The sequence below is a fragment of the Onychostoma macrolepis genome, chromosome 12 (assembly GCF_012432095.1).
Source record: "Onychostoma macrolepis isolate SWU-2019 chromosome 12, ASM1243209v1, whole genome shotgun sequence".
Lineage (NCBI taxonomy): Eukaryota > Metazoa > Chordata > Actinopteri > Cypriniformes > Cyprinidae > Onychostoma > Onychostoma macrolepis.
Window position 1 is genome coordinate 11,126,838 of NC_081166.1, and position 20,394 is coordinate 11,147,231.

The following is a 20,394-nucleotide window of genomic DNA, read 5'->3' on the forward strand; positions in this document are numbered from 1 at the left end:
AAATACTAGGTTTTACCTGTAAATGTGTTGAAAAAGAAATGCATGACAAACTAGTTTAAGGAAACAGAACCTTTCACACTTCCGCCAGGTATGAGACATAATCCATGTTATTCTTTTATCATTATTCTTTTGTTTTTATTCAGCCATAAATCGACCTTTAAACTTCAATCCCAGTATACATTTACCCAACTATTATCAAAAGTATTTCTAAATAAATACAACAAAACATTTCTTGCGACCTTAAGTATTATGATAAAATGCATTATGAAGAAGAATTGGACCTGTTCTGCAGCTGTATTGGAGCTAACATGCTTCATAAGACAATTTATAAGATTAATAGTACACTTTTTCTCAGAACTTACTTCAAACCACCATAGAGTGTTTGTAATAACTTCATTTTGCGAGCACATGTGGAATTTGGTCGTTTACTGTTGTTAAAATATGCTATTTATAGCCTTTTATATCGCTGCACAAATTAGCATTTCAGATGTACACATTCTCAAGAAAATCGCATACAAATACCCTATCGTAATCGTGTTTATTATCTTATATAATATATAGTGGCTATTGTCATGTTTATTTCTACTGTGTAAAAGCCTTAACATGTATGTTCTGCTGAAACTCACGTTGTTTGTGATGTTACAACCGCCTCTCCGTTCTTAAGTTACCAGGGATACATTCCAAGTATAATACACATTAGTAAAAGGATCTATTTTAATTTTTATTTGTCTATATACACTTTGGGCAGCCACGGTACATTATAAAATTAGCCCAAAAAACCGCAACCCGCCACGGCTCTGTAATTATTCCCGTGACTGTATTTTCAAACTAAACCACTTGTGCCGCTATCGTTACTCTGGCAAAACTGGTGCTGTCCCCTCATCACACAATGATAGATAACCTTCTGCGCTGCGATGACTGGAAGAAGTTGGGGTCAAACCTTATCAAACAATTAATCTGTGTTAAAAAAATATTAACGCGTTAAATTTTTTTTGATTAATCGCATGCATTAACGCGTTAACGTTGACACCCCTAATTAAAATATAAAATAGTTGTTTTAAATTGTAATAATATTTCACAATATTGCTAAATTATTTGGTCAAATAAATGCAACCTTGATGAGCATAAAATACTTTTTTTCAAAAGCATAAAAAAAATCTTATCTCCAAATTTTTGAACGGTAGTGTGGCATGAATGACCAGAATCACTGTAGCGGTTTGAGACCATTGAGACTTGAGGTTTATGTGTGTGCTAGAAGCTTTAGGAAATGTGCTGCAACAGAGTCTTATCCACCCTGACAGCCCCCTCCGTTTCTCTGTCCTCTGAACACTGCTCTGAGCGTGCCACCCAAGGCTCGATGACATCAGCACTGCATTATATGGTTGTATGGCTGGCTCTAATCAAGACCGTGCGGTGGAGCATCCTCAGCTCTGTGATCAGACATAGATGTGATCTGGCACTATGAACTCGCACCTCAGCTGTGACTCTGGTTTTAACAACATAATACTCCAGTGTGAAATGTCATCACTTAGACTTGTTAGACTTGGACACCATCACAGAACATATGAAGAGTTAATTTGCAAAAACAGATAATTCTCAGAAAACATGTTTTTTCATTGTGCATTCCAATTAATCTCAATCAAACTGCAGTTGGGTTATTTTGAGGTTAAAAAATAGCTAAAAAAACCCCAGCTAACTAACACAATAAAACGCAATAAAAATAAGATAGTTTTGTTTTGATTTTAGCTTTTAAATTGTTTTCATTTTAATAAAAATTGTAGTAATTTTAATACATAAACTTAAACTTAAGTTAGTTGTCACGGTAAAATTTTTAATTTTCTTTAAATTGTTTAAAGCTTACATTTTTCAGCTAATATTTATATTTGATTTCAATTAACAAAATATTATAATAGTTTTAGTTAACAATAACAACAATGTTTGGGATTGAACAAATTGACCATTGTTCAAGGCAACCAGTATTTCTACTTATCTATACATTTATAGATTTAATAGCAATGAACAATCAGCTACTAATAATAGGAAAAACTATTCTGACTGAATAGTAATTCGGATCCTGTCCCACCATATTGTCCAACCAACTTTTCAAAAAATGAATATTTACATTCAAAATAATTAGAATCAGTCTATATATCCATAAAGCATAGCAAGTCATTGTGTATGACTTTATATTAGTGCTGCCAATATATAACTAATTAATCGCACATTTTTTCTGAAATTAATCGCGATTTAATCCCACCTAACATTAAAGTTTTTAAATATAGTTTTATATTGCAATAATTTCACATTCAATCTTCAAATGAATGTACAAACAAGACAATATATTTTTAATATTTGTTTAATAGCACCTTTATTTTTATGACTGAAGGCCAGTATCACTGATACCAATTAATACCGATTTCCCTATAAAAATGTTTCCCCCCTAATATTTAACCATTGACTATTCAACATTCAACTTTACATTATAATTAAGAGCTATCAATTTTAACATTTATTAGACTTTAAAAATAACTTCTAATTTAAGTGAACTTAAAACAATCTTCACACAAACCCATTATTATAAATGTCATATTTATCTACCTGTGCCCTTCAGCAGAAATATACAGAAATTGAATAAAGTTATCAAACACTAAATTCTAAAATAAATACAGATGAATACTTGAAGCTATAAAAGTTATTGATTTCCTCTTTTTATTCTTGATGAACGGACATCACAGCAGCTGGTTATTTGGTTGTTTTGGCTTTTATTTCTTTAAGAGATGTCACTGCTGAACATGACGTGGATCTGACACGCATCGTGTTTTCTCTTAACTCTCATCACCTTTTCTGACCCATTTCAGTCTCTTCTAATGAGCTGACGAGTTGAATCGGGTGAGTTAGATGAGTGAGACAGTGCTGGGCTGTTCCAGGACAGTTTTGAAAACCATTTCAGAGATATGTTCTTAATGTAACTCATATATATAACATTACATGCACGCACAGTTTTATGGCAGCTTTTTGGTAACTTCATGACTTAACTGATCAGGACATTGCATGCTCGTAGTTTCTTTTGCGATTTGATATGAAATGATACAGGCTATGTGCGCGCCGCCACCTTTGTGTGTGTATTAAAGAGCACAGTACCGTTTCAGCGCTCGTTTGAATTGCGCTTGACGTTGAAGTGAAGTTGAAGCGCGCGTCCGAAACGTCTCCTGTTTGATGTGCTCGTAAAGACGGTCTGCGACTGAATAAATGCACTTCTTGTCAAGAAAAAAGAAACAGAATTAGCAGTTATGAGTGGGGTGGCCAACCCTAGACCCCTCCCCTGCATTAACGGCGTTAAATAATTTTAACGAGTTAAACTGAAATTCATCGCCTGCGTTAACACGCTAATTTTGACAGCACTACTTTATATAGATATAAAAATCTTTAGGAAAGGTAGTTTAGCTAACTGTGCTGGTGGTGACACATTACAGTTTTTATTATGCTAGACAAACCATGAATGATCCCAACCATGATGGCCCCTCATGAATATTACTTGTACATTAAATAAAAAGAAAATTGTTTTGTAATTTGCAGATAGATCAAAAGAGCAGGCATATTAGTCTGTATGCTTATGTCACTGGTAGTTGGTGCACACTGTGTAATGTCTGCTCCCCCTGTCCCCTGATGTCTTTCCCTAAATGACCAGTCTCTGAAGGAAAAAGTAATAACCTTCTATATTGGTAATAAAATATATTGCACAAAATATGATAAACACTTATAGCAGCCATTTAGAGGGTTCGATGTTGAACAGGTTTTCTGTGCCTAGTGAAGCTATTTATTAAAAAATGCACCACAATAAAGGAAGATTTCATCTGGTCGATATCCATATGGTTTATAAAGATAACCACCACAAATCCTCTCAACCTTTCTGTCGTTCATTACCATTCGCCAGCTGTGCACTGAGACGCTCAGATAGGGCACGTCATTTGTTGTTGCGACTATCTCCAACAGCGAGAATACACCTAATATTGATCTGCATTCATTCCTCTCTTCCTCTATCATGTATGAGATGAGTTCCTCTGATAAGGTTCATTTATTTACGTTGGTCTTGCAGACCTTCATCTCAGTTGAGCTGTGTTCAAGCAGTAATAGTTTTCTATTAGATTTCCCAAAAGCAGAGTCACTTATTTACCATGGCGATGCATCATTAAATCAAATGGACCCCCGTGACACGGTGAGCTCGCTCTCCTCTGATGTTTATGATCAGAACGTGTGATCAGCATTTATTAGCTTACTGAGGAAATTGGGAATGTGAAACTGTGCACATATGAGGACCCCGACCTCTCTGAAAGCATCAGATATTAGATATGGAGAATTGAAGTGATCTTGTTGTGAAGGAAACCCAATATGACAAAACATTACTGCTGTCTCACTGTCTCATGGGTCTGTGTGAGGTCAGTCAGTTTGAACAAGACAAATAATCCATTTCAGCTTTATTTATTTTTTTCTCTTTAACGCTACTATCCATTAACAAAACTGTTCAGTGAATGTAGTTAAATTCACCGTAAATTAAGCTTTTTGAACCAAAAATAAGTTATTTGAATGGATTTTTTGTAGTGCTGTTGTGTAAATTTAAATGAACTTTTTATGGTCACTAGATGCATATGCTAAGAAATTTGAACTTGAAGAATTTGAACTACATCTGCATACACACCACCGTGCAATGTATTGGACATGTATGTGTGTATACATATGCACATATAGTGCTGTCAATCGATTAAAAAAAGAACTAATTAATCACACATTTTTTCTGAAATTAATTGCGATTTAATTCCACCAAACATTAATTTTCATAATGATTTTTTTTATTGCAATAATTTCATATTCAATCCTTAAATTAATGTAGAAACAACATACAGTATGTTTTTAATATTTGTATAATGGAATCTTTTTTTATGCCTGAAGGCCAGTATCACTGATTCCAATACTACTGATGTCTCCATGAAATTGTTTTTCCCCCCTAATATTTACCCATTTACTAGCCATTCAACATTACAGTATAATTGAGAGCTATCAAGAGTTACCAAACACAAAATTTTAAATTTAAAAATAGGCTACTGTAGATGAATCCTTAAAGCTACAAATGTTATGGATTTCCTCCTTTTTTTTTTTTTTTTTTTTTTTTTTTGAATCAGCTGGGTTATTAGGTTTTTTGGCTGTTTAAAAGGCACCGCTGATGAACGTGACGCGGATCTGACACGCACCGTATTTCTATTTTCTCACATGTGGAAGAACTTGACTGGTCTGCAGAAAGCCAAGTCCTAATCCAAGCTGAACACCTCCGGTGTGACTTTAAATGCACATCTTGAGCCTAAAACTCTTTACCAAGCACCAATGACTTGTACATACACTATATGGACAAATGTATTGGGACACCCCCTTCTTGGAACAGAAAAAGGCACTTCCAAAACTGTGGCAACAAAGATGGAAACATAATTCATGTATTTAAAAATTGTATTTCCATCTCTGTTGCAACAGTTTTGGAAGTGTCTAAAATGAATGCACCCATATGTACAAGTCATTGGTGTTTGGTAAAGAGTTTTGGCTCAAGGTCTGCATTTAAAGTCACACCAGAGGTGTTCGGCTTGGATTAGGACTTGGCTTTCTGCAGACCAGTCAAGTTCTTCCACACTGACTAAATCAATCATTTTTTTAACCTTGCCTTATACACAGAGGCATTGTCATGTTAGAATAGAAAAGGGTCCTGTCCAAACTGTTGCTTTAAAATTAGAAGCACGCAATTCCCTAGAATATCATTATATGCTTAAACATTAAGATTTGTACTCATAGAAATTACTAAAGTAAAGTCAAACCTGTTCATTGGAAGGGGGTTACCCAATACTTTTGGCAATATAGTGTGTGTGTGTGTGTGTGTGTGTGTGTGTGTGTGTGTGTGTGTGTGTGTGTGTGTGTGTGTGTGTGTGTGTATATATATATATATATATATATAATATGGTGTAGTGATGCCTGCAGAAGTGGGTATACTCTTAATTTATGCCCCCATTTTTAAACGGCCCGGCAAAGGATGAGCGACCGGTGTCATAAACAGTGACATGTAAAACTAGTCTTGCATATTTAGTTCACTCCGAAATTGGCCAGTAATATTTGCACACTGTCATTTAACTTCTGCTGCTTGAGAAATGATCATTATGAAAATAGAAGAGGTGTAGATTTTGCAATAAATAATTAAAATAAATATATAAATAGACTGCAGCAACTGACATTTTGTCAGAACCGCTAGTAAACTACATGCTATTTTTAATTGTGATCTCTATTTGAAACAAACAAAAAATCATGATTCTCAATCATTTCAGAAGTGAGGAGGACAGAAATGTCAAATATAATAACTTTTTTGTCTAATTGACAGGTTTTATTACGATTACTATTATTATTTATTAATTATTACCTCTTGCTTTTAATTGGCTGAGAAATCAAATACACTGCTGGACAATAACCAGTAATTTATAATATTTTTCCTATATTTTCCTAATGATAATTTTATGATTTGTTTAGCCTATATACTACTATTTTTTTCTTTTCCCATTTTTATCACAGAATAAGGCAGAAGATATATTTTATAGCCTAGTAGCCCATCTATTGCCAAGTGTAATAAATGCTATCAATTAGCACTGCATTATTCAGAATCAGATGTTTTTTTATTACCTGGAGATGACTTGGAAAAACACACACAAACCACATTGTTGCAATCATGTGTTTACTGTCTTCACGTTTCTTTTTATTCAGCTTAGCTACAGTAGAGATAGCTTTGGCTACAGGAAAGCTGGATTCTTGCACATCCTGACTTGTAAGTTAGTACTTCTATGAGGCTGTTCACGTCTCGTTCCTGACCGCATTACTGTCTTTACTGGATGTTTTTGGGGAATATTTGCATTTATTCACATGCGATTGGATTAGCTACTCATATGCTGGACTGTCATGATTTGGCTAGTGCAGGACACTACTGAATGAAGCACATCAGAGGGGATTTAGAAGTGGGTATACGGAATGCCGACTGATAAAGAAGTGGGTATACGCCCTATACCTGCATATACCCTCCACCACGCCACTGTGTGTGTGTGTGTGTATATATATATATATATATGTATATGTATGTGTGTGTGTATAAACAAAAGAAAAGTAAAACTAAACTGGCTGTCCCTGACAGGACTTGCATGTTTTTTGTTTTTTTTCTTTTCTACAAGAATACCAACATGTTCACTTTCTCTGGTTTAAGAAGCGGCCTTTTACTTTAGCTTGAAAACCAAATCCTCCGTTGTGCTCCTTCCGTGGCACACACCTTCGCTCGTGTTGACGCAGTGAAACCAGGCTCTACACCTGAACCGCTTGCGCTGAAAGCACCTCTCTTCACGTTATCAGTGAAATCTGACTCCTGCTACAATGCGCCGCAGCTCGGCAGCGCACGCTGTATGAAGCAGATGCTTTGGAGCTGCGCAAACCATGCACTCGCACACGTGCGACCACGTCAATTTTTACTCGCACATTCTCAAAAAATGGTCGCAGTCTAGAACACTGAACTGTATTATTTCTTTATTTATTTTAGTGTTTTGCAGGCTGAGTGTTCACTGACGCAAGTGCTAAAATAAACACGCACATTTGTTAATAGATGATTGAGACTCATTTATTTATTTTTGCTTTTCAGAATTTTATAAAAAATATGTAAATATACATATATATAAAAATATACACAACACCGCACCACCGGCGGTAGTTGGTCCATTACCACTGCGGTGGTAAAAATCTGCCACCGTCACAGCCCTAATTGTATTAACTTGAATTTGGAATAGGTTGATATGACAATTACTGAAGGTTAGAAACGGCTTGAGTTGCAACATAATGAATGTGCTGGAGGGTCATGAAGATAATGGTTGTAGACCAACAAGGACAGAATTTCTTCTAGTGTTCTAGCTGTAGGAGACTAGAACCTGTTTTTGTCATTATACAAACCTCTTTGTCAAGTGCCATTATAAAACACTCATAGATGTAAAAAAATAAAAATGACTGAATTTGTTTTAATGCAAATACTAGATATGCAGTACCAAGAAATATTTTATATGTATGCTATATGTTCTCATATGATTTACAATGTCTGAATGACCTTATTTAGTAGAGTTAACGTCTTGTCCATGTGGTGCTTCCAAAGCATTATTTATGGCACAACAAGGTACGGTATCACTGGGAGCAATGACTTACCCGGGCACATGTGGGGCTCCACAACTGCTCTTTTCAATCCCAGCATCTTGCTTGTTTGTCTTTAGGGACAAAAATTGTTGAGCCCTAATGGAGTGTTAAAGCTTTCTCCAGCTCTGTCCTTAGCCCTAGCCGTGTTCCTGTGACAACGGCTTAATGAAATGAATGGGCTCTCCAAAGGACCTGCCCCATTCCGCCATTGTTGCATTATTCATCTGGTGAGTCAGGGTGACTTACAAATTCGTACATTTAGAACATTAATCCATTTATTTTTGCTGGGTATTTATCCAAGTAGTTATTTTCCTTGCCTTATGGGATGCTGGGGGAACACACTTTCTTGACATAGTGAACACTCAAACAACTTTTCAAAAGTGTGTTGATGCTTAGTTAATGGCCCTGCAGTATTCACTGCCAAACCCATGATGTCTCATTCAAACAAAGCGTCTTCTGAAGCTTGGCTAAAAATGTAGCTTGTCGTCTGAGTCATAGAGCATATCGATATGAAATCTCTGCATAAAACATCATTGACTGAACCAATTTGAGTGGCCAGAATAATATCTCAGGAGAGGCGTAAGCAGCACAAAACACATTCTGCTCCCACTTTATATTATTTGTCTTTAACTACTATGTATGTACATCCAAAAAATAATTGTTAGGTACAGTGTACTCTTTATGTTCATATTGTATTGCAAAACATGTTTATTAAGGTAGATTATGATTAAGCTTAGGGACAGGTTTTGTGATATGGTTAGGCCTAAGGTTGGGGTTAGGGTCAACAGTGTTATTATAGATGTAACTAAAGACATTAATTTACATGCAGATATCTTTTTAAATGTAAGTACAAAAACATGTATTTCTGTGTAAGTGCACTGTATCAAATTATTCATTTAAATGTTAGTACACAGTTAAAGACACATAATATAAAGTTGATCACATGTTCTTAAGGCCCCGATATACTTCAAGCAACATCTTAAAGCTGCCCAGTAGTTTACTCCAAAAATGAAACTTCTGTCATCATTTACTCAGCTCATGTTGTTCCAAACTTGTATGAATAAGTGAATAAATGATGACAATTTTTGGGTGAAATAACCTTTTAATCCCTGTGTGCAAAAATGGAGCCAATTTGAACGTACAATTACAAACTTTTATCCAACAGTGTCATATAATGTCCATTCCTAGCCAGGTTGAGCTACACCTGTGCATTTACATCTAATGTAAACCACAATCCCAGAAGGCAGGCGTTTGGCATGTGTGTAATGCCTTAGGGATGTCAGCTTAGGTAACCATGAGCAGCCATTATTGCCTCCATTTAACAATTAGAGTGGATGAGGAAGAAAAAAAAAAGATGTACATGATGGCCCCTCAAGCAAATAAAATCTGTTATGACATTATCTCTTGTGAAGGACCCTAGCCGCAAGCAAAGTTCTTCATCATCTTTTCATGTAAAGAGCCGTTCTTTGGTAACCTGTCACCCAATCATTTATCTCACCTTTGCTTTTGTCCCCTCACAGATCGCCTTCTCTCAGCACAACAGCATTATGGACCTGGTGCAGTTCTTTGTGACATTTTTCAGGTGAGTGCTTGCCGTTTCAAAGGTGTGATGTAACATAAGTTGATCATGACAGCATCTTTCATCTGTTAAGCCAATGTAGAATCATTTAGCGACAGCCTGCCTGGTTTGGATGCCTCAGCACATCATGTGTCTCATGCCTTTTCCCTTTGGATTAATGAGTCAGTGCTGAGGCCTCTTTAGGCCAAGAGGAAATGAGACCTAATTGCTTTGTGTCCTTCAGCTTTACCTTCTTGCTTACACTACCGTATTCAACCAAAGTCCTAAATGATCTGATGTAGATAGAATTGCAGTCAAAATGGCGAAAATGTCGTGAGAAAAAGATCCATAGTCATTATTGTAGCAATTCATTAAAGGGATAGTTCACCCAAAAACGAAAATTCTGTTATTAATTACTCACCCTCATGTCGTTCCAAACCCATAAGACCTTCGTTCATCTTTGGAACACAAATTAAGATATTTTTGATGAAATCCAAGAGCTTTCTGATCCTGCATAGACAGCAACGCAACTACCAAGTTCAAGGCCTCTCGGATTTCATCAAAAGTATCTTAATTTGTGTTCCGAAGATGAACAAAGGGTTTGGAACGACATGAGGGTGAGTAATTAATGACATAATTTTCATTTTTGGGTGGACTATCCCTTTAAGCATCGCTTATATAGAAGTCACTTTCAAACCAAGCTACTTTCTGTTGATAAACATGGTAAATTTGAGTCACCAACTTCGCCTTCATCCAAAACTACCCATTTTGAGGATTCCTACAGAAATGACTGGACTTCGCCAGCTAATTTTCTCAGAGTGATGGTAAATGTGTCCGTTTATCTTTACTGTATAGTCAAAGTCTTTTAAAGAAATGTAATATCTAAGTAGAGGGAAATTAAAGTTTACTGATAATCTTGACATCCAGCCTAGCTCTTTTTGGCACTACATTACGTAACCTGTCCGATTTGGGGAAAAAATAGGCCTATTTGTTGAGAGTCAAATAATTTCAATACATTTTCTGATTTGGTTCACAAAACTGGTTTAAATGTTGTATTAACTCGTGGAGAGGAAGAATAAATAATGACTTAAATCTAGGTCTGATTCTCATATAAAGCTATCATATGACTTCAGAATATAATGCACAAGTCCTATGAACCACATTAATGTTGCTTTTGTGTCTTTTTTTGAAACTTGAAAGCACCTTTCAACACATTTTAATTGTAATTGCATACAAGTTAGCACTTTTCTTCAGAATTTCTCCTTTTAAGCAGCGCAGCAGAAATAAATTCATATTGAAATGGAACAAATTGAGGGTGAGTAAGCAGTGACAGTATTTTTGGTTTTGACTGCACAAGATGAGACAACACAACTGAAAATGAACTGTCGGTGGTGTAAACAACTTGCTACCACGCAATGCTTCATGCAAAACTGCTCTGCCCCCTCATCTGTACAAGGTGTCATTGCCACAAGGTAGATCTGTCATCCTAATTTGTTCATTTCTGTGCAATTTCTTGATTTGTCATTAAATGCACACCTGTTCCCATTATGTCTTATTAGATTTGGTTGTAGAGGGCATCTTTCTCTTTCTGAATGGTCAATCTCTTGGTGCTGCCGCACCCTCTGGTGCTTGTCCTGGATTCAGATCATTGTCCTGGATTAGACACCCCCTCTGGAAGCTGGTGTCAAACGCTGATGCACTCCGACACGGGGTCAACTTGTGCTCCAAACAGTCATGTTATACAGCTCGCTCGTTTCTGACTGCCTGGGCAATCAGTTTAACTAGTTAACTTCAAGCTTGCCTTAGTGTGTTGTCATCAACACTTGCAGCACAAGCATGCTTCCATTAATCCGTCACTTTACCGAAATTAGAAAATGTTTGTAATAGAAGCTTGGCATTTCCTTCTAGCGGTCTGCTTCACCAACATCATTTATTCAAATATAAGTGAAGAAAGAACACAGTCTTTTGAGGTGAATGAGAAACTGTCAGGCATTGAAAACCGGTCTGTCATCTGGGAAGTTCACATGCTGTTGTGTGTACAGGAAATTGCCCCAGCTTCAGCGCACCTTCCCTTGACATCTATAAGCAATAGGTGAGAAGAAGCATACAGATGATATCAAATGCTTCAGTGGTTGAGTACTTGCCAGATTACTTGTTTTAACCTCGTGAATTGCTGTGGAAAATGTGCCATGACAAGGTGTGGTACAGCTGTCAAATAGGATAAAGTGTCAAACAATGAGTTTTCTTCTTTTTTTTTGAAGCGTTCGTCCATAGTGTTCACCCCCATGTACACTACCATTTAATAGTTTGAAGTCAGTTATATTAGAATATTAGAATATCTCAGTTATAGTCAGAATATTATAATGATTTCTGTAGGATCATGTGACACTGAAGCCTGGAGTAATGGCTGTCTAATGAATACGGTGTCAACACAGTATTCATGTATTCATGACATTTTAAAATATATTAAAATAGAAAGTAGTTATTTTAAATTGTAGTAATATTTCAAAACATTGCTGTTTTTACTGTATTTTATGATAAAATAAATGCACCCTAGGTAAATTATCAACCCCAAACTTAGTGAATGGTAGTGTATATGTACTGTATCTTTCCCTGAGAAAGTGTCACTCTTTCAAAAAAACAAACAAATATTTAGGCATCGTTGTACACTCTTAAAAAAAATAAAGGTGCTTAAAAGGTTCTTCACAGCGATGCCATAGATAGAGGAACCATTTTTGGTTCCACAAAGAACCATTCAGTCAAAGGTTCTTTTAAAGAACCATCTCTTTCTTACCTTTTTATAATCTAAAGAACCTTCTTTCGCCACAAAGAACCTTTTGTGAGACAGAAAAGTTCTTCAGATGTTAAAGGTTCTTTATGGAACCATTTAGACAAAAAGGTTCTTCTATGGCATTGTGAAGCACCTTTATTTTTAATAAAGAGTGTATGGGAGGTAGCAGTAGGCAGAATTTGTGCTGTCAGTCAAGTGTTTTCCTCCAATGAGCGATTTCCTGATTTCATCAATGTGATTTGCGCTTTTTTCCCATTGAGTCAGATAGCCAAACTCATGACAGCTGGAATCAAGACTAGCCTCAGGCAGATTCTGTTCCATTACCAGTACAGCTAGAGAGATGGTCTCTGACAGGGTATATCTCTCCTCACATCTGCCCCTGAATTATGAACCGCATCTCCGAAATACAAACAATTAGATGTGGAAATGGACCAAAAGCTGCCACAGATGCTGCCTAACATACAAACCTGTTATATGACTTGCCTTATAATATAATCTTTCCAGTTATTATAATATAAAAAAATGACCCTCTCTGTTAAAAGGGCTCTGCAGTGGGGTGTCTCAAATGTATCACTGATTAAGAACTTGTCAGTGTACAACCTGAAATTAGAGTGGTTAGTGAAGCAATAGCGAAAATGCATTTCCACCTTGTGAATGGCTTTTAATGGTCTCTTTGTTGAATGCAAGGTAATGCATTTGGTTCAATTCCTGCAATCCATTTGCTTTTATTTAATATCTAGCACTTGCTTCAGTCTTCAGGTTTCGACAAGAGTACCTCCCCTCCCAGGTTTGCCGTAACTGTCTCTTTTTATCTATTCTGCACGTAGATTGCTTCATTCATATGAGACGGGGACGTGCCTCTTGATGTCTGCGTCTGTGAAATCACCAAAAATGTCCTTCAAATGATTTCAGGTCCCAGACATTTGCTCATTTACATGGAGCTCAGTGAGTCAGCAAACTGTAACACGGAGTGATTTGACTACCAGTTTGACTAAACATCGATTCTAAGAGGGGTGTCATCCCATACGATCGTCCTTTGGATCCTACTCTCACTGCAATGAGACAGTCAGGGATGCCAGGAAGGCTAAAAATGGTTGCACAATTGGCAGAAAATGAAATCATCAGTGGGGTGACAGTGACATTTTTGTCTCGTATGGTCTTGTTCATCTCAGTGGTCCTTTATGAGACTGAAGAAACTCGTCTGGCCTAAGGGGAATGTGTCCCCTTCATTGCATCGTTTGTATCTCCTAGTTCCTTTTCTGTTAGCTGTGCATTGCAATATCTGACTTTATTTTTTGTTTTCTGTTATTTAAAGACTAATGTTAATGTTGCAGAACATATGGATTGCACTAGAATAAGAAATAATACAGATCTTTGGAATAACTGCATTTTGCTCTAAAACTTCTGAAGTGACTCTTGAAATGCGTCAATACGAGGCTGCTTATCTACCTAATTGCTGCTAATTATCTAAATAACACTTTAGTCCAAAGTTTAATCATCAATTTGTTGCTGTGGATCTCTTCTGCTCCTTCAAATGGTGAAAAAAGCCTTCTCTCCAAGTCAGTGGAGTGGTTTGTTTGCTGGATCAGTGCAAACAAGTCTAACTTAGGATACACCTTTTTATCATTGTTTAGCAGTTGGAATTTCAGTCCCTTCTCCCACAACTCATTCCACACCTTTCATACTGTCTTCTGCTTTGAATGTTCCCAGGATGCCGTCTTCATTTTCTCACGTTTACTCAAGCCACCACATGTACCGCCACATGAGGGGCAAGAACCTTTAATTGCTTTATATTTCGTATTAATTCGGATTCCAGGTGGAACCGAGGAGGGATTAAGTCCTGTTTACTGCCTGCAATGCACTGGATAAAAGGCTTCGATCTGAAGGGGGATTTCTCCCGCACTGCTACTTAATCGAGCCATTCAAGTTTCTCTCTTCCCCATTCGTCTCCAATTTGCCATTATCTTCAAACGAACCCAAGATGGCGTGCATTTGAAGGCATTAAAAGGATTTCATCATTCTTTTTTTTTTTTCTCTACGTCTTTTTTTTTTTTCCATCTGTGCGAACCGTGAATTAATTTCATACGCAGATGTTTACGAATGCTCACATATCTCCGTAAATACAGTCAGCAAAAGCAATTTCTTTACAATTCATGACTTTGCTGTCGGCGCAGTTTTAAGATTTGCCTTTTGAAGCACATCGCCAGACCATAACACTTGACTGAAAAGATCAGATTTCTCAGCTTGACCACTGGAAGGCCTTCTGTGAGTTTCAGAAATGTGTTGACATTTATCTTTTGTCCATTTACTTTAATTCTTTGAAGTGGGATTATCTTTTATTGAGTCTAGATGCATTGGAAAATCTTTTAGTCAAAACAGTCATTTGTCAACTCAAACATCTAGTGTTCTAGAGATCCTTTAGTGGTGGCTATTAACTAAAAATTCTGTTTTTTCCCCACATAAAAAAATTCCTTTAATTTTATATTTTAATGAATAAAAATTAAACAAATCTTATTTTTGGAAAATAAAGGGGATCTAATATTGATAATAACATTGAAGACATTGTATGATTATTCCTTAAAGATAAGGTTTTAATAGTTTTAGTAGTAGTAGCGTATTACGTTCTGCCCGATGTCTTCGAGTGAAACCGAACTTTTATTTTGACGGGTTGCCGTGAATACCTTTACATTTCGGTGTGTATATGATATGAGGATGGTTTTTCTCAAATGAAACGGTCAAATGCTCATGAAGTGACTCTCAGAGCAGTTCTGGAGATGTTGTTCATGTATTTATGTCCTCATTTAGTGAGGCGGCAGACGTTATGGCTGCAAGCGTCACGCGCTCTTCTGTATGAGTAGCGAACAAACCCGCGTGTCTGCGCCATATATTAGCACAGAGACAGGCAGAAGTCATATTTAAATAGTCGTTTTGCTGCTTAATATTTACAAATAGGAGTGGGGAGTGTGCTCACTTGTGTGTGCGCTTACGTTTGTGTGTGTGTGTGTGTGTGCGAACCGGGGCGGAACTCAGTTGTGCGCGCGACCATGTACGTAGAGACAGAAATGACACACCGTCGTGCAAATAAGATAAATAACATAAGGCTATTTAGTTTGTCTAATAAAGAACAAGGTAGTGACCTGTTCTATAGGGAAGGTAACATTGAATGACTTCTTTTGTTGTCTGGCGCTATAGAGAAAATAAAATGAAATAAAATTAACTTGACTTTCAAGGGGGGCGGGGGGCAGATGACAGATGATTTCATTTATATAAAATATATATGCTATCTGTAACTGGGCCATTCTTGCTCATAGTGCAAAGCTTCTTTTTAACACTTACAAATGAAGATATATGAGATGAGAGGCAAATGTTGAATTAAAGAAACATGAAGTTGTGTTTTTAATAATTTCAATTGTATGTTAGTAATTAGTAGGACTGGGCAATATGACCCAAATTTTATGTCACTGTAATTTAATGAGACCGTATGAATGATATAGATGTTGTTGTTTTTTTTTTTGCTGGAATATTGATGAAATACATTTTTCTATTTTAAATAGCAATGTGGTGATACATGTTTTAGATTATTCTGATTGTTATTTTACAAATGATTAAATTTTTAGTTTTAGTTTGAACCTAGATGCTAGAAGTTTGTTCATAACAAATAAATAATAAATCTTACAATACATCAATTAACATCAAAGCATATTAAATATCAGTATTAATTAGGGGTGTCAACGTTAATATTTTTTTAACGCAAATTAATCGTTTGATAAGGTTTGACCCCAACTACTTCCTGTCATCGCAGCGCAGAAGGTTATCTATCATTGTGTAATGAGGGTACAATGAACCAGTGTTTCCAGGGTTGCGGCACAAGTGGGCTATTTTGAAAATACAGTCACGGGAAAAAATTAGAGCCGTGGGTTGCGGTTTTTTGGGCTACTTTTATAATGTACCACAGCCGTCCAAGGTGTATATAGACAAATAAAAATTAAAATAGATCCTTTTACTAATGTATATTATAATTGGAATGTATCCCTGGCAACTTAAGAACGGAGAGGCGGTTGTAACATCAAACAACGTGAGTTTCAGCAGAACATACATGTTAATACAGCAGAAATAAACATGACAACAGCCACTATAGATTATATTAGATAATAAACACACGATTACGATAGGATATTTGTATGTGATTTTCTTGAGTGAATGTACACATCTGAAATGCTAATTTGTGCAACGATATAAAAAGCTATAAATAGCATATTTTAACATCAGTAAACAACCAAATTCCACATGTGATCGCAAAAGGAAGTTGTTACAAACACTCGATGGTGGTTTAAAGTGAGTTCTGAGTAAAAGTGTGCTATTAATCTCATAAATTGTCTTATGAAGCATGATGCTAATATTAGCTCTAATGCACCTGAAGAACAGGTCCAATTCTTCTTCATAATGCATTTTGTCATAATACTTCATGTAAGGTCGCAAGAAAATGTTTTGTTGTATTTATTTAGAAATACTTTTGATAATAGTTAAATTAAATGTAAATGTATACTGGGATTGAAGCGATGTGTCTTTGTAAACGTTTTATTGCCAGTATAAAGACTGATTATTCTTTTGTTTTTATTCAGCCATTATAAGGATTATGTCTCATAGCTGGCAGAAGTGTGAAAGGTTCGGTTTTCTTAAACTAGTTTGTCATGCATTTCTTTTGCAACACATACAGGTAAATCCTGGTATTTTAAATTTGTGATTTAATCATGATTAATCACACTCCATGACTGTGATTAACGCGATTTTAAATTTTTAATCGATTGACGGCACTAGTATTAATATTAAATATTGTAATTGGATAAACCCCTGATAGTTTCACAGATATCTATTACATCATTACATCTTAAATTGCATAGCAAATTCTTTACCAGCTGACAAATTTCTGTATTTGCTTACTTCCCATCCCTAGTGATTTATTGATATACATCTGAAATTTCTACATCGTTTAATCTTTCCATCCCTTCTTTTCTTCACCCCACAGCTGTTTTCTGTCGCTGTTACTGGTAGCTGCAGTGGTGTGGAAGATCAAACAGACCTGTTGGGCCTCCAGGCGACGAGAGGTATGTCACAAAAGAGAAAATAAACATAAAGCGCTGCTTATTGCAAGAACATACAGTAACTATGATAAGGACGATGTGTGCTTTGTCTGTTCTCCTTTTTCTGTTTTCGGTTTTTCCTTCACGTGGAATTTGATTAGATACTCTGAGAAGTACATATAAAGCTTTGACAGCCACATGAAACAGCTCTGCAGAGTCCAATGCTTACAAACATGCCCATCTCCCTAATTAGGGACCCTTATGAGCCAATTAGCTCTGACAAGAGTTATCTAATGCAGTTTAGAGCAGACTGAATGATAAGCGCAGCAGATGTCTGCACATCGAGGAGCGAGATGCCATACTTCCACTATTTCTCCTGCCTTTCTTCATTTCATCGTAGCAGAATTACAGGCATTCAAAGGGGTTTCAGGGTTTAGGTTTTGGATAATGAGTTAATTTGCTATCCGGTAGCACCTAAAAGTTACTACAAGATATCCACGAGAATGATTAGCCAATGTCGTAGTGTCCATAATGTGTTTATTCCATTTTAGTGGACAGAATTGACATTGATAATCAGGGAGGCTGTTTTTTTTTGTTTGTTTTTTTTGCTTCTGTCCTAATTGATGTATGGGAATAAACAAGAGTTATGATTGCAGTGATCCAAAGCTATATTCATCTAAAGAATTAAGTCCAATAATGCGTGATGGGGGCAGATGGGCTTCCACCATTAGCATTCGGCTCACTGCAGAGCTGCACTCCACAGGTTCAGATTATCTGTTTGTTTCTGCCCTCAAGTACTCTCAAAAAAGCTTTTATCTTTTAATTTAAAATGATTGAAAAGTTTGAGGAGGCACTCCAGAAAAATAATTGCTTCTGAAAATGTATTTTCTCCTTCTTTTTTGTCTTGATCAAGAAAGAGCCTGAATGATGTGCGCCTCATTTTGGCACCAATCATTTGACAAGGTCACGTTTTTTGATTTTTGCCTTGGCAGCATGAGGTGCAGGCAGAAATGAAACTAAGAGGAATTTTTCAGAGCTTTTCCTTTGCATTCAGTGGCATGCGAATAGTGGTCATTTTTTGGCATTTTGAAGTGTAACTTTCAGTTTGTATTATCATAAACGCAGAAGCTGTCCTGCCCTGCAACCTCTGCTTTGAACGGCTTTTGTCCTGACTGACTTATTGAAAGACATGAGTTGAAAGCAGAGGACATGTTTATAACTTCCATTATGCAAATGTTCTCTACTACACTGATTTTGGCTGAGAGATCAAACAAGGGAATATCTAAAAAGCAGCAGTGCTCAACACAAATCAGAGTGCTTGCCTTTGATTTCCTTCAGTGCGTCGTTTCCTGGAAAATTCTGGAGAACGTCTCATTGTCATCTGCCTGGATATTTGCACAGTTGCATTTGCCTTATTTCGTTTTTAGCTTTAGCTCTAAAGTCTCTTGTGTTGAAGCGCAGTGCTTGCAAATCTGGTTAAAACCATCCAATTAGTGCTTAACCTCATGCATCATGCGATTTATTTGATCTCTCAAACAAAAAAAAGTTATTGTATTTAAGAGATTACAGTATGTAATCTCCCTCTTTCCTCTCTCCCTCCCTCACTCTCTCTCACACACACACACACACACACACACACACACACACAGAGGGAAAAAGTATTTTTAGTATTTAGTTAGTATTTTTTGTTTTTCAAATTAGTTACTTTTGCTCACCAAGGCTGCATTTAATATTGTGAAATATGATTACAGTTTGAAATAATGTTGAGGGTTTATTCCCCCATATATTTTAAAATGTAATTTATTCTTGTATTTTCAGCAGCCATTACTCCAGTCTTCAGAGTCACGTGGTCCTTCAGAAATTGTTCTAATATACTGATTTGGTGCTCAAGAAACAAGTCTTATTATTATAAACATTGAAAACAGTTGTGTTGCTTAATATTTTTGGAAAATTGTGATACGTTTCTGGATTCTTTGATGAATTGAAAGTTCAAAACAGCATGCATTTGAAATTGAATTTTTATATGAAATATTATATATATATATATATATATATATATATATATATATATATATATATATAATAAATAAAAAGTCATTAAAAATATTAAGGTTAAAGATCTAAATATGTATAATAAAAATATTTTTTATAAATATAATTTTGTGATGCCTACATTTACTTGTAGCATTTCATATGACTAATTTTTATCTAATTTTTTTCTTTTTTTTAAACCAAATAGAGTTTTCTATTTCTCAAAAACATTTTTCTATTGATGGGTGCTCAATTGACATTTGGGAACACATAATTCCCAACACAATTGTCTTCCTCTATTTATATTTTTTTTTATCCTGAGACAGAATGTGGTGATCACATTTTCAGATGTCAGTGGGATGGAGGAGATGATGTATTAGTGGATGTGTTTTTTAATTATACAAAACATATAGAGATCCCAAACACAAGGAATGGCACAGATGATTCTTTGTAATGAATGTAAATAATTGCATAGCTTAATATTTTCTTTGCAGGAAAATCTGTGGCATTTTTGTTGCTGGTCTGTAGTGTTGGCCAGTCTTGTCCCTTAGTGGTGTACTTTATTTGACTAAACATCTGATATGACTTCATACAGACTTAGGGATGGTTTGCAGAGGATGGTTTGGCCATTGTCCTCAAAGACGAATTGGCCTTTTGAAACCACATAGCGTGAGATAGCGGTATGACAATTT

The 20,394-nt window shown here is 36.0% G+C and overlaps 1 protein-coding gene across 1 annotated transcript in view; it reads left to right on the forward strand.

Moving 5' to 3' along the window:
* Positions 1–20,394, forward strand: part of atrnl1b (attractin-like 1b) — a 102,813-nt gene that overhangs the window by 50,276 nt on the left and 32,143 nt on the right. Inside the window, 2 exon segments of the mRNA XM_058793282.1 lie at positions 9,762–9,823; positions 17,617–17,695. Of these exon segments, the coding sequence (XP_058649265.1) occupies positions 9,762–9,823; positions 17,617–17,695 (141 nt within the window).